The sequence below is a fragment of the Dermacentor variabilis genome, chromosome 7 (assembly GCF_050947875.1).
Source record: "Dermacentor variabilis isolate Ectoservices chromosome 7, ASM5094787v1, whole genome shotgun sequence".
NCBI lineage: Eukaryota > Metazoa > Arthropoda > Arachnida > Ixodida > Ixodidae > Dermacentor > Dermacentor variabilis.
In genome coordinates this window covers 160,229,999-160,245,748 of record NC_134574.1, presented here as the reverse complement: position 1 = coordinate 160,245,748, position 15,750 = coordinate 160,229,999, and the positions used below count along the sequence as shown (strand labels likewise).

The following is a 15,750-nucleotide window of genomic DNA, read 5'->3' as shown; positions in this document are numbered from 1 at the left end:
TTACGGCGCAGTCTGTACGTTTAAAATGCGCACCAATTTCCTAACTTTTTCTTTTCTGGTACGTACTGTCACTACGTGAGACTACAGGGAATTTTTTTCTCGCGCCTCCCTTTCTTGGTTTTCGTTGCACGGTTTGTTTTAGAGCAAGTTTGCTCCGGCGCGTCTATATACTATCGCTCGTGCATTGGCGCGCGTGCGAGCTGGCGGTGGTTTGGGTTTTGTTCCGCGGGCAGCTTTGGCTTCTTGCGCTCGCAAAACTGATGGCTATCCTGTTACTAATTGCTCAAAGGGGGACTCCCTGTTTCTTGCTCATTTAGTGCTCACAGCGGCTGCGCATAGGAAGGATACCACCATGCACGCATTTCCTTTTGTTTTCTTTTTTTTTTTTTGGAGATTCGTAAAAACTAACTGCCTCTGGTTGGCGATAAGATGAAGATTAGCGGAAGTTTGTCACACATTTTGCTGTTTTGACGGGCACACAACCACAGTTTTCTTGAGGGCGCTCACCTACGTAGGTCGATTATGCTATGGACATAAATATTAGTGTAAGAGCAGGAACATTTGACACTTGCAAAATATTCTCGTGTGCGCATTTTCTAAGCCTTATAAGTACAACAATGCACCAAATTTTTAATTCTTATAAGTTTATTTCCTTCTTCTATTATTGTTATTCATGAACAAACAGTACATATATACCAGTGCAAAATATCTTTTTCTCACTTTACCGTCACCCTAGAGAAATTATGGTAAATTTTATTCGAAATAGGTCCCTCAGAAGAATTGAAATCTGCAATAAAAAAAATCGACCCTGGCGGTCGCATATGGCAAAAAAAAATCGACCCTCAAAGGGTTTTCACATTAAAAGCATAGTAGCTCAGTTACCACCTGTAAAACTTTTTTTTGTTTTTTGAATTAATCAAAATTCTTAAAAGCTTTCCTTTATGCTGATTCATCCTTCAGAACAGTAAAGAATAACTTCTTGTCAATTTTTGTTTTCTCACAACTGGAGGAAAACATGCAAAATAAAAGTATTTTCAGCTACTCACCACGTTGCCTTCTCCATGTGCCTTTTCATAACCATGTATCGATATATGTTCATGACTCGCTTGCACAGTTCAACCTGATTGAAGAGCATTGAGTAGAACATTCAGACAACTTTTCATTTACTGTCCATATTTCGAAACAGAATTAGCTATACTAAGCTACCTAACAACTTTTGTGAGCACGTGGACATGACAGAACCTTGGAAAAGCCTTTCAGTGCGAAATGCAGTGGTCCCAATGAGAATAAATTTAGAGGTTGACTTCTGATTTCAGACAGAAAGTACAACCCCATGCAAAAACGCGCAGGGGAAATTTGTCTTGCCAGTGGACTCATGCCTACAAGATCTCATCAGTACATCAGAGTCAAATATTTAAGTAAAATATTTAAATAAATCAGTAACACTAATGACTATTTGTTTCAACTTATACGAGATTCAATGGCACATAAGTGCTTATTGGTGCAATCAAAGGATCACAACCAGTGAGGTGTGCATAAGCAGTAAAGAAAACATATTGAAACAATGTGCAAAAGAGGGCTCTTGCAATGTATGTTGTGTATGTGACTGATTTACACAAGTCATTCGGCCTTCATCATCGCACTCCTCGAAAAAACAAATGGCTACACAATGCAGCAGTGGCTACCAACAACAAATGCCAACCTGTTCATCGAGAAATGTCTTCTCGTCAGGCCCAACTTCGAGAAGGAAAACATTTGCAGCATTGGTGATGAACACTTGGTACATGTTCTGAACTCCAGCAAAGACACTCTCCTTCTTTGCAGCAGTTGTTCCACTTGCACTCAGGCTCATCTGAGAAAGAGGTGCATAGAGTAACGCCAGATTGAATGATTTTTCACTTTTCACTTCTAGTGTTTTATGCAAGCACAATTAATTGGATGCACAGCAAAGTTAGTTTCATGGTGAAGCTAAGAAAAAGATTCAACAATGTCCAGATAGGCTTGATTAAGGAATGTGGAAGATATTTGGTTAAGGTATATGTAGGGACTGCAGCTTTTGGTATTTGCTGATAAATGTAGAAAATCACCTGCCGGTTCCATCATTAGGAATTTGGTTTATAGCGTGAAGTGCTGAACCTAGGAATTCATCATGGCTCGTCAAGTTTGGTTAACATTATGAGAACCACATTTGTTGAGAACAAAATGAGTAATACCCATACCTCTGACACTTCGCTGCGACTTTCCTCCTTGCTGTCTTTCCCTTCCGGGTCAACCAGAAAAGGTGGCATGTCCGGGGACTGTGAAGCAATCGAAACATAAGACGTCTCAACAACCTGCTATGAGATGGGCGGCAGGTTGGGCAAGTTGGTATGGCATGATCTTGTCTGTCTTTAGCACAACTCAGGTTGAGTGCAAAGGAAAACAGAAGACAAGCAGGATGACTGAACTGAGGTGCTAACTGAACAAAACCTCTTCCTGTTGTCTAGTTTTTTCTGCTATGACATGGCTACAATTAATATGGCCAGAAGATGCCATGTGGCATCAAAAAGGTCCACACACTGTTTGCAAACCATGGTTTGGCCACCTCAGATGTAGCCGGATTTGGTAAGGGCAGAGCCATGGCAACCACAAAGAACATACCGCCATCTGTATCCAGTCCCTGTAGGTGCAGATGACACTTTTAGTGGTGTGTGCCTGTGAAAAAGGAGCCAGGAAAGCTTGCCGCATGACCTCGTGGACCAGGTTCACGTTTTCACGCTTTGAGTAAAGCACATTCCGGACCACTTGAATCTAAAGAAGGAAATAAGAATACAATAGGGTGAGCCGCTTAGAGAGGATGAAAATGTTCATAACTTTTCTTCATCCTAAAGTTAAAGAAGCAACATCAAGTGCAGCTTGCTTACATTGGCCCAAACTCACACAATTTATCACTGGAGTTAAACCTCGATAAAACAAACTTCAGCATAGTGAAATTCTTGATATAATAAAGTACTGTCGGACCCACTTATAACGATAGTGGTTTTAACAATATATCAGTTATAACAATGAAAAGCTGTTGCACCGTCAACTTTTGTATGTTTTCTATAGGGAAATAACCCGTTTACTACAATGTCCCCATGCCGCATTATCGGTTATAACGATGAAGTCTGGCTGCTGGATGTCCGTGCTAAAAGGCAATGGAATGCAAAATCCTTGAAAATAAAAAAATAAAACGTGAAATGCGAACCGCTGCTCAATCGCCTGCCACCCCAACTGCTGCCGCACACTTCTCTCCATGAGAGATGCATGCCAGCCTTGCGCACATCTCTCCCATTGCCCTTCCACCCCTCCTAACACGAATGGGCTATGTCCATAGCTCTGCGCTGCACCACCCTTTGAAATGTGAATGGACCGCACCAATTGCACTGACAACACTGCCAGCGCTGCTCCTAGATTGCTCGCTCGGCCCTCACAGTTGGTTCTTTATTCTATGGCCCTCATTCTGCATAACTCTGCTAACGGATTAAGTCGCTCGTGCTTGTCTTTGTTCATAGCGTCGAAGCCGTTCCTGGCCACGTTTCTCAGCCTCGTTTGATTTGCTGCCAAAACGAGAGATGGCTGATCCGCCCGCTGATCATCGGCAATGCACAACACTGCCGGTGAAAAGAAAGCGCACTGCTATGGATTTGGAAACAAAGTGCTTTCAACGGATGAGGCAATCGTTGCAAACGTGCTTCCATCGGATAACGACAGTGACGGCCACAACGGCAGCACTGACGCAGTAGGGCAGGCTGCCTCAACATTGCCCCCACGAAAGGTCTTGTAGATGATTCATTCCCTCATGGGCTTGTTTTCACGAAGGACCTTCCGCTTCATTATGTGGAGCACCTGGAAGCCTTGGAGAAAGATGTTGGCAAGCTTCATGTAAAGGAAGCAAGGCTGACTGACATGCAGTTGTCTCGTACAAGCCAGTGGGAAGTACGTGGCGAGATGCTTGTGGCGATCTCGCTCCAGCGTTTCTCCTGAATTTCTCAAGCTGCGATGCTGCAGTGGCAACCTTCCTGCATTTTTTAAAAAGCGCATTTTGGGGCTAACAAAGCGATGCCTCGGCAGAGATCATATGTCATCTGCCGCCCGTGACCATTCTTTGCAGTTGTTACAGCAGTGCCATTCTTTAACACCGACAGCCGCAGGTTAACAACACGTGGTCGAAGCGTACAGGAATCAGAGTTAAACAGTTAAACAAGTCGACACAATCAGAAGCCGGATGGAGGAAGGTGGCAGGGAGAAGAACTGGTTTCCCCACCACTATAGTCTTCTCAGAACAGCTACACCATCCCCCATTTTGATGTATTTTTTTCATGCAACCCTGTTATAACAATTATTGGTTATAACAATGGAATTTTCATGGTACTTGAATATTGTTATAAGTGAGTTGGGTTCGACTGTACTTAGCTTTTTATAACTTGTCTATAGAACACTACATGTTTAAAACCTCAATAAAAGAAAGTATGTTTATACATGATTTCAATATAACAAACTTTCACTGCGACTGAGGAGGAATATGGAGACAATAAATGGAGGCTCCCACATACACAGATGGTCAAACATTAGCGTGCATCTCCTTTTATAGTGCGGGCATGGCTGTGCATGGCTGTGCATGGCTGTCAGCGCAGCTGAGTGCGCACACAATCCGCGTGCCCTGTTTTAGAGGCAATCTGCCACATGTGCGAAGGCTGGGCAAGCCAGGATGATGTGGGATTATGTGTGCTGTCTTACTGTGCATTAATTAGTACTAGAACTTGTGTAATCTTGAGTTTTAAGGACGTACTTAAGTGAGAGGCAGATGAATTCACTTCCCACTGCTAGCACTTTTCATTACAGCGTCGTCTCACTGTGGGCAACACTATCAACCACGAGGTGGAGTGGACAAGCAAACATGGCTGGCTTCGCTTCGTACTGTTGATGTGAAGATATCGTTGACATGGCATGAAACCGTATCTTTTGTCCACGACTCTCAAATTTAATAAAATTCTTTTTTTATTGTTCAAATTTGCTTTCTTCCGAGTGCCCAAATATTTTAAAAATTTTGCAGCCCCTTCCATCCAAGGAAAATTCGCTGGTGACTGCCCTTATTTGCATAAAATGTGGAATTTCAATATAACAAAATTTCTATATAGCGAAGCAAATTGCAAATTTTCCCAACTTCGTGATATTGAGGTTTAACTGTATTTTGTATAAAAACTTGAAAATTCTGCTTGGCGTAGTGTGTTTTGAATGAATTTTAATATCAGCGGATTCAAACAAACATTCAGTTCACTAGAATTTTCTATATACCCGAGTTTGCAGCACTGCAATAACAGCTTCTGTAATCAAAAGCATTTCAACCTCTCAGCTGGTCAGCTGTTTCATTAAGTGTCTTGTTTTATTAACGAATGTGCCGACCGAGCTAAGCAGCAAGTACTGTTTGTAGGGGCGCACAAAAATTTCATGTCCCCAGACATTCAGCTTCCCTGCATGACACACACAAGCGTGAAATTTTGTGCCACAGCTATAAAGAGATCTTGCGTGAGTTTTCCGATGTTAGTGCCACCTGAGGGAGTGGATAACTCGAGCACAAGAGGAGCATACTTCTTCCTTTTTGGCTGTGGAACGGCTCCTCGGGGAGCCGTTCTGCAAGGGTCTGAGTCGGCTTCAGAACACAGCACTGGCATGGGTGAACACCATCACTCAAACACGCTTAGTTTGCAGGACTGCATCCGTGAACTTTGGTATCCAGCATGACCGAATATTGGCTCGGTATCCTTGCACGACGAGTCAAACTTTCTCAATTCCTCACTGTGGACTATTGTCCTTGCATGTAGCATCAAGTAACTAACTTGCACAGACAGGGCAATAAATGCCTTTTTTATGCGTTTGAACTACTGTGTGCCATGTCCTTTGTCATCAAGAGCACTTGAGACCCCACATGTCTGAAGGAAAAATCCCCACCTGCCGCAGACTTCGGTGGCCACTTTCTGGTGGTGACTGCTGTGTCTGCTGAAGTTGACTTTCAGAGTCTCGCTCTGTGAGACTGCCAATCGTCAGTGATGGTGCTGAGGATGACCCAGAGGAGACTGAGTGGCTTTCGTGGGTGCTCTGTGGTGTGCTGCCAGAACTACCAGATGGTGCAGATGTCTTCTCCAAACCAGGCTCATTATGGTCTTGCTTTCTGGGCACAGTAAGCAGTCAGCAAAACAATGCATCACAGGCTGCAAATAATGTGTAGGTCTCTAGTCTGAAGTAGTTGTGAAATACTCAGAATGACCAGCAAGCTGAAATTTAAGTATGCGTCATGTGCTAAAACCAAAGGCACCATGATAAAAGAGTTTCCTTGCCACTTCTTTCCAATAACTCAATGATGAATACACATCAAACTTTATTTAGGGTGGACTTTAGGGGCCTTTAAAAATATTCTCAGAATACTATCAGAAGTTCAGCTTAGCCAGAGCGCTCATTGCAGAGGAGCAAGAATATAAATGTATAATTAAACATGAAGTTCTATGTACGGCTACATATTAAAGCATGGCTGTTGTACAGCCTTCACAATAAATACTCTGCTTCATAAATAGCAGGCAGTACTGCAAATCCTAAAGAGACTTCTTACACAGCTCACATTCGCCAACACACAAAAGCGTTTCATACGTATAAATTAAAGGTGCATAAATGTGCCATATAATTAAATGTGATATTAAGTATCATACCTTTATGTCACAAAATACAATGCAATTATTACATGGAAGGCATCACAGACCTGAACCTGTTTACCATTGAAAGAGTTTTGTGAAAAGCTTCTGTGACCAGTGACCACAGCATATCGTTTGCACTCATGACCAAGGCAATATGCTGCGTACTAGAAGCACCGAGGTGCATAAGTATGTAATTTGACGTAACCTCTCGCAATTGAGATGCCTTCCCTGCTTCATCATCCCCTGCTTAAAAGGACACTAAAAAAAATTACTTCTTCTGTATCCGTAAATTACCATTCTACGATATCAAAAACACCACTCTTACTATGATAAGACGCTTGATAAACCAGAAAAAGTGCAATAACAAAAGACTGGTGGCGACGCCTCCATGAAGTTCCTGCACCAACTCGCTGCAACGTCATGGATTTGGACAGCGTCTTCTAGGGCCTAGTTCATTCTTTAGCAGCGAAGATAGACTACACTGTGCTGTAAGGGAGCCAAAGATTGAACATGACGAGTTTCAGGAACTTTTGTCAAGCCAACGCAGCCTAAATATGAAAAAATAATTTGAAGTCCATGACGTCGCAGTGACCTACCAGCGTTGGGGATTTGGTGCGAAATTCGAAAATTTAGACTGACCTTCATTTTCTCTTCCAATATTCAACCTATTATTTCAAAATTAAGGACAAGGGTTTTCAAAGAACAGTTTATCTACTTAATCTGATTAAGTGCTTTGCTTTAATGTAACTCTAAGTGTGATAATGGCAATCTGTAAAACTTGACCTCCAGGAAGCACTGGCCAAGCAGCAACATGGTGGATATGGCTGACATGTCGGAGCTACTTTCCAGCGCAAACCTGTCTGCTCCCTCTTTCCGGAGTACAGTCACAGACTAAAACGTCACTGAGACGTACCCTGATTGGCCTCCTCATGATTGTCCTAGGTGCGCCTTCTACCAAACTAAAAACTGCTGAGCGCTTCCTCGTTGTGGCAGATGTTCCACTGGCCTACTATGAGCTGGTTATGAGGGACCTTTACTCCCGCGAGTTCTCGGGCTTGGCAGACCTGGTCAGCCCAGTACAATGGGCACACACTTAATCGGTCTTGCAGTTAGCCTCAGCCATGACAGTCACACTGCGGCATATCGTGGGTTAATCAACCAGTATCTTTTGGTGATTTGACCATGGCGCCTTCTCTGCATGATACCAGAAAGTTGACGAACACAGCTGTAATGTCCTTTGTGAGCTGCGAAGTGGAGGAGACCATTCCCGACCGTCACTCGTAGGGTAAGCCTTGCACGAACCTATCTCTACAAACCTTATGACAAGCTGCAGTTGTAATATATGAAGTAGTTATTCCTTAGAAGATGTTGCAGATAAAGAAATAACTGCGCTGTGAAATGCAAGGAGCGAGACTTCTATGACTGCATTGCTCTCATAGCTTCCACAGCACTGCCTTCCAAATATGAGTCTTGAATTATTTTAATTTCCTCAGCTGAGTCTATATTTAGGATGAAAAGTGACCAGTTTACCAGCTCTATTGGATGCTACCACACACAGCCTATCACATTCTGCCTTATGTTGCCCCAATACCTTGCTTGGTGCAGGTCACTTGACCTGCTGGCTGCAGCAACCTCCTCCTTCCGTAGCTTTGCCGGTTGTGTGTGGCTGACCACCCACTGCACCACAACGCTGCGGCACTGTGGTGCAACTGCGGCAGCATTGGCATCGGCAGCAGCAAGCTTCTTGTCCTTGCGGAGCGAAGGCAGCTCTAGAGAAGTGCACACCCAGTGATAACCTTCAGACACTGGGAAAGCGCTGACATACACGCGCAATGCAGGTGTTCAAGTGGAGGAGCGCAAAGTCCACGTGAATCGGTTGACAGGAAGAGCACACACAATTCACATTCATGTGCAGTTGTGTACATTCAGGTGCAGTGATGTGAACATAATGCAGCAGGGAGGAAGAGGGCACGCATATAAGATCACAAAATAATGTTTTATACACAGCGGCATTAAACACACGGCAAAGTTCAACATGGACATTCATTTGTTGTAAAGCCAAGATTTGCCGCAAGACAAGTTGCAGGACATTCAAGTACAGTGATGCACGTGGTTGGTGTGAAACACACAACATACATGGGTGTTCGTGTGCAACAATGGAAGCAGGTGTGCAGTAACACGAAACAAGATATGTGGCAAGTTCACAGCACCGGCATTCGTGTGAAGTGGCAGAAACCAATGTGTGCAGTGAAAGAAGTTGCAGGGGACAGCCATTCCAGTGCAGCAGTGCACATCCATTTCAGCGGGGAGTGCACAGGGGCCAAAGGTAAGGGCAGTGTCGACGTTGAGGTGAGGGTGGGCACAAGGTCGTGGTTGCATCGAGCAAGTCACACGTGCAGTGTGCAGGGCAAGAAAACAGAAAGAAACAAAAAACAAAAGGTGAAAATGCAACAGAGGAGATGGTGCAGGTGCAGAGGGTGCAGCCCACAAAGCTGTACTGGGAAAGCCAGACTGAAGGGGCATTAGAGAGAGAGCGTTATCTTTTCCTTATATAGACGACTTCAGTTAATTCGACCATAACGGGACCGAGGAAACTGATCGAATTCTCCGGCGGGTAGAATTAAACAAGAGGCAGCAAAAACGCCAAAACACACTGCTGATTAATTTGCCAGTGTTTGCCCAATTCTACATGCCCCTGTATCAAACGTGTGCCCACTTTCTATGTGTCCAAAGCAGAAAACTAACGCAGAAATGGCATTGAAGCTCTTAGACAAAGTAGAAATTTTACGCGCTCCCAAATTTTTAGCAAGGAAAGGATGTGTTGCACAATGGCGACCGGTTCCTTAAAGCCAGCTTTGCCTCACGGTTTTTTCAAAGTTAACTATGCCGCAAAATAAAAACGTTATGCAGTGAAGCATACAAATGCCGCGAAGGCGGTTTTCGTTTTTTTATGTGATTGAGCCATGCAGGCAATTTTCAGTCAAATTTCCTTGAAAAAAGGCGCGTGTTAAAATCGGATATATACTGTGATCAGACATTGCCAGCTATGTCTATCCCTTAAAAATCTTCCAAAGGCAGGTCGAAAATAGGCGTTTTTGATGGGAAGTGACGTATGTCCAATGCATTCACTGTTCCCTAAGCTCCACCGAGACAGACGCTGCCATTAAAGGGGTTGCCATTGGGGTCACTATAGCGGTCAGGCACATGCATCCCGACTGGTCAAATTCGTATTATCCAGCGAAGGCCAATTTTATGATCGAAATAATGAAAATTTGGGCCCGTAGAAATGCATAGGCATCGGCCGGGACCTCCGATCGGGATCGAATGAACGGAAAAGTCGAATTAACGGAAGTCGACTATATACGTAATAGCTTTCACGGAATATCGGGCTGAGTGGCTTCATTCGTTGTGACCATCTTGTGTTGCAAAGTTTAACCAGAGATGTCACAGCTGTTATTGCAGCTATCTACCGTATTGTACTTAGCTGTTGGTGCAAAGCGTTCACAGCAACCTGACCATCAACACGCAATTGTTTTGTCTTTTCTTTTTGCAAGAAAATCTACACAACAAAAGAAAGTTTCTAACATGTTGCTGCTATCAGCATTGTCACAGCTGGCCACACCTCTGGCAAACTGGTATTCCGTGAAGTGCAATGCACATACATATAGATAAGCTAAAGCTCTCTAATATCGTTGAAGGTCGGCTTCAACAGTTACACTTAGATGGATGTCAGCATTTTGTACTTCACTTCTGCAGGCATGATGGCACTGGCAATGCAATAGATGTTGGAAGGGCCACACAAGTAAAAATCCTAAATGCCTGTAAGTGGTAGTTCAGAGTTAAATTAAGCGTTCTTGTATTGCTAAAGGCTTAAAAAACAACCTAAAAGTGCCAGTAAGAAAAGGTTTATTGTACACGCTTTTCAATAGGACTGATAAGTGATTAAAGTTAGTGATGGTAAGCAACAGCACAGCTCTGAACATGCATCAAATTTTTGGTGTGACACATAATTCCAAATCATTTACAAGTATGTATTACTGCACTAAGATTCCAGCTTACTCGCACCTCAAAAGCATCTGCTTTGCTATAACAGTGCACATAAACTGAGGTTGAACAGCGCGAATAAAACAAGGACACGAAGAAACAAATACCACAGACAAGTGCTGTGTTGAACATACGTCACCTCCTGTCAAAAACTCCTATTTTCGACCTGCCCTAGGAAGATTTTCAAAAGATAAACGTAGCTAACAATGTCTGATTTCAGTATATACCCGATTCTAACACGCGCCTTTGTTCAAGAAAATGTGGCCGAAAATTGCCTGCACGGCTCAATCGCATAAAAAAGACTGCCTTCGCGACGTTCGTGTGCTTCACCGCATAACGTTTCTGCATTGTGGCGCAGCTAACTTCGAAAACCGTGAGGCGAAGTTGGCGTTAGGGAACCGGTCGCCATTGCACAACATATCCTTTTTTTGCTAAAAAATTGGGAGCACGTAAAATTTCTACTTTGTCTAGATGCTTTAATGCCATTTCTGGGTTATTTTTCTACTTTGGACACATAGAAAGTGGGCACACGTTTGATTCAGGGGCCTGTAGAATTGGGCTAACACTGGCAAATGAATCAGCGGTGTGTTCTGGCATTTTTTGCTACATCTTTTAATTCGACCAGCCGGAGAATTCAATAGGCGTATTTGCTTCTTCATGTCCTTGTTTTATTCGCACTGTTAAAGCTCAGTTTTATATATGAACCAGCTAGCCCTCATCAGGATTTTATTGTTGCAAAACATTGCATCTTATCTGATTTATTCAGAAAGAAAATGCACCTGTATCCACTTTTCTGAACACTGCATGTTACGTAGTTGAAACATGATAAACTAACCAAGCAGTGATGGTTTTACATACATGGCCTCCAATAAACAAACTAACAAGCACAGTCTGTGATCGTTGAAAGTGCTAAAACTTTGCTTTTATGCTTTTATGCCATTGCATTTTTACTTGCGCTACTATGCACATGGTTTGTTGAGTCGAGTTCACATCACAATTCCTACACATGGAAACTTAGAATATATGGAGATGCACAGCTACAATTCTCACTCTTCAGACGACAATATAATCTGGGAACAGCATCTGTCCTCACAATACTATATAGATTATGGCTATCGATGATACTTCTGTACAGTGAACTCCTATCAGGAGTAGCGCTCCTGTCGCACAGATAAGTCAGTGTGCAAAACTACGTCCCCTGACCAGTGATCAAATGTCTGGCTGCATGTTTGCTTTAACTGGCAAAGCCATTGGTGTTTGAATAAAAATGCCACATCATCATAAACAAAAAGCTAGATTAGGTGGCACATAAATCGATTCCCAAATGTAAAAGGGAAGTCTCCCACTTTCAGATGCAGGTGCACAACTTTTTTGTGGACATTGCTACAACAGTTAAATGTCATTTGCATGCAAAGTGGTACGGATGGTTCAGCTGTGATTATCTCACCCAGGTTTGGCTTGTAGATGCTGTTGCTGTAGCAGAAGTCGGGGAAGATGTGTGGCAAAAAGTGCTTCTTGAATTTTTCAAAAAGAAACTCAAAGCACCGATGATGGCTCTCATCCTGGGCCTCCGACCACTGGATTTTTGTCACCTGATGTGGAAGACAAGACAGGGCCTTGCATCTGAACACTTACATCATTTACAAATACAGTTTATAACTTTAACAGTGATAACAGTGACAACACCACAACCGCAGTGTGGTCTGTGTTTCCTTCGTGTGTCCTCGTTTCTCACGCAGTTAAAAGAAACGTTTAAACCAATGAATCAACTAGCCCGCCAGAGCGTTCTAAAGTTGATAACTAGCACTAAGCACAGATTAAAGCTCAGGCAAAGACGAAGTACTTTAAAAGTGTTTAATTTTGCTCCTGATAAGACAAGTTCTTTGTCTTCTGCATCTCTATGTCAGCTGTGATTGATTGATTGATTGATTGATTGATTGATTGATTGATTGATTGATTGATTGATTGATTGATTGATTGATTGATTGATTTTACCATTCCAAAGCAACACAGGGGCTATAGAAAGGCCACAGCAGAGGGCTCCGGATCAGTGTTACCACCAAGGGCATTTTAACATGCCCCCAATACTCAATGCATGATTCATTTTGCATTCTTCCCCCATCAGAATGCAGCTATTGTGTTTGGGAATTGAACCCATGACCTCATTATCAGCAGCAAAAGTATGTGCCCTATAAGATTGTTTTACAAGGTATATATATTGATTGATTGATTGATTGATTTTACCATTCCAAAGCAACACAGGGGCTATAGAAAGGCCACAGCAGAGGGCTCCGGATCAGTGTTACCACCAAGGGCATTTTAACATGCCCCCAATACTCAATGCATGATTCATTTTGCATTCTTCCCCCATCAGAATGCAGCTATTGTGTTTGGGAATTGAACCCATGACCTCATTATCAGCAGCAAAAGTATGTGCCCTATAAGATTGTTTTACAAGGTATATATCTCTGTCATTTTCTCAGCAAGCACACATCTAATATTCAGCAAACATGTGAGAGTAATGCGTGCCTATGACAGATAAATGCTGTTGTGCATGTTCAGATGCATTTCAGGAAGAGACCGAAATTATGTGCATAAGCAATTTCAATGTCCAGGTGACTAACTAAATTTTTCCCTAATTACATTTTTAATTGTTTACTCTAGGGCACATCTAGCAATTGCAAAATTGAACCTACGCAGTAGTGAAATCATGTTAGCTATGCAGAAGTCATAAGACTAGCTCTGCTATCAAGATATGTCTGGCGTTCCACCATCGGTGTTCAAATTTACAGTTTCCCAAAAGGTTTCATTAAGTAGTTTGAGACAACCTAAAGTGGAATGACAATGCATTCTTTGCAGATTTTATGGACAGATATACCAAAGTAGCGCCAGTCTTAGGATTTCTGCAAAGCGGACGGGACGTTACTGCTAAGCTTTAATTTCGAAAATGGAATGTGCCCTAAAGTGAATAATTACTTAGTGGATCTTTTTAATTGGCCACCTTGATACTGGAATTTGTCATTCAAGCAATGTCTGCCTCTTCAGCTGATCAGCATGAAAAGACAGGGTCGCTCCTATATACTCCATGCAACTAAAAAAAATATTCTAAGTACCAAAATTTGCCAAAGTGTCAAAAGAAAATGATCTATGCATTATTTCTTTAAAACCCCTACTATAATTTAGCCATAGACCTGCATGCCTTTCGCACTACATATTTTGTGAAAAGACTCGAGTTCTTGTAAGCCGACTGCAATGCATTGAATAGAGAATGCCCCATGAAGACACCCTAAACATGTGAAATAGCACACCAGGTGCTTATTTGTACACCTAGTTTTTGTGCATCAGTGGAGGGGGGAGGTATTCTGTAAGTGTCCACCTAGTGGGCATGTCCATTTCGTCTGCTGCTGAAGTGCTGATTGGCTGGGGGCGCCTGCCTCCTTCTGACGCGTACCCCAGTCCAGCCAATGTAAACTTCAGCAGCAGATGAAATGGACATGCCCACTGGGTGGACACTTACATAACACCACACCAGGTACACAGAAAGGTAGGCGTGCAAACAACGACACAAGTAGAATGAGAAAGATAACACAGATACCGGTGCTTGTGTAATTCTGGTGCCCTTCTCATTCTACTGGTGTCTGTATTTGCATGGCTGCCTTTCCACACTATGAATTACCAACTTTCTCAACTACACGTATTAGTCATTCTAAACCCACTATCTATATCTGGCTAGGTCACCCTCTTTGGCTTTCATTTAATTCTGCCTTAGTTGATGGCTTACACACATGCAACAAAAAGCGAGAAATGCTTACCTGCGTGACCATGTATTCCATGAGGTACTCCAGAAATGTTACAGTCGGGTTCTCTGGCTGGACTTCACCGCTCTGTGGAGGCATCAGGGGCCCAGAATCGCAAGGAACAATAGGGCCAGAATCGACTTCCACCGACGTGTAGAATGTGGAGTCCTGTTCACAAAACAAATGGAACAGTTCAATTAGTATTACTACAGAGCCTCCGAATTTGAATCCCAATAGGCATATCCATAGATGTTTCCATTTCTTAGGGCTATTCCATAAAGCCAGGTATTCCATTGTTTATTTTATTTATTTCAGAAAGTTGCACGCATATTTTACAATAATAATTGGTCTACAGTAACATCCTACAATCATGCTTGTGTGAGCTTATTCATTTCGCTTGCATTATTTCTTTGTGTCTGAAGTTGGCCTCATACCAGGAGTAACATTCTCCTGTGGTTTAATTTGATTAATTTTTCATGGTCTTCTACGCAGTGTGACACAAAAGAAACGAGACTAAGTGTGTAGCTTGAAAAAAGAGTGGAGTTGGCATCAACTGTTTTGCAGACGTAATCCCACACACCTCCTTTATTCAGTTTCGACGGAACCGATCACGCCAGCTGGGAGTGCTGCATCACTGAGTGAACATGTGCAACTGCATTCTGCCGGAAAAATGTCTGATGTAAAAACCGAACAGTGAATCAACATCAAGTTTCTTGTGAAACTTAAGAAATCAGCCACGGAAACATTTCAAATAATAACCGAGGCGTATGGAGATGTAACCTTGTCTCGTGCACGTGTGTTTGAATGGCATACACGGTTTTCAGGGGGAAGGGACAGTGTGGAAGATGACGAACGTGCTAAGTGCCCGAGGTCAGCGATTACAGACCAAGACATTGCCAAAGTTCGTGATGTGATCAGTGGTAACCGAAGATTAAGTGTTTGTGCAGTGGCGGAGTTGGTTTACTTGGATAGGGAAGCTGTTCCACGCATTTTAATGGACGAATTACACATGACGAAGATTTGCACGAAGGTTGTTCCAAAAGTTCTGTCCGTTGACCAAAAACAGTGCCGTAACGACGTGTGTGCGGACATGTTAGAACGCATTGCAAACGAGCCAAATTTGTTGGAATCTGTTGTAACATGTGATGAGACATGTATTTTTACCTATGACCCAGAATGTAAGCGCCAGTCAATGCAGTGGA

General features: G+C 42.8%; 1 protein-coding gene across 6 annotated transcripts in view; it reads right to left on the bottom strand.

Annotated features, from left to right (window-relative positions):
• The window catches only part of LOC142588306 (ral GTPase-activating protein subunit alpha-2), an 84,941-nt gene that overhangs the window by 56,191 nt on the left and 13,000 nt on the right, over window positions 1–15,750 (bottom strand). For 4 of the 6 annotated variants that reach the window (XM_075699899.1, XM_075699900.1, XM_075699901.1 and 1 more), the window contains exons 6-13: window positions 14,564–14,716; window positions 12,199–12,343; window positions 8,299–8,512; window positions 5,971–6,190; window positions 2,641–2,790; window positions 2,220–2,297; window positions 1,703–1,852; window positions 1,047–1,120 (exon numbers count right to left, since the gene is read on the bottom strand). In XM_075699899.1, coding sequence (XP_075556014.1) covers window positions 1,047–1,120; window positions 1,703–1,852; window positions 2,220–2,297; window positions 2,641–2,790; window positions 5,971–6,190; window positions 8,299–8,512; window positions 12,199–12,343; window positions 14,564–14,716 — 1,184 coding nt within the window. The remainder of the gene's footprint in view (window positions 1–1,046; window positions 1,121–1,702; window positions 1,853–2,219; window positions 2,298–2,640; window positions 2,791–5,970; window positions 6,191–8,298; window positions 8,513–12,198; window positions 12,344–14,563; window positions 14,717–15,750) is intronic. The other 2 variants (XM_075699902.1, XM_075699904.1) reach the window with 1 other exon arrangement.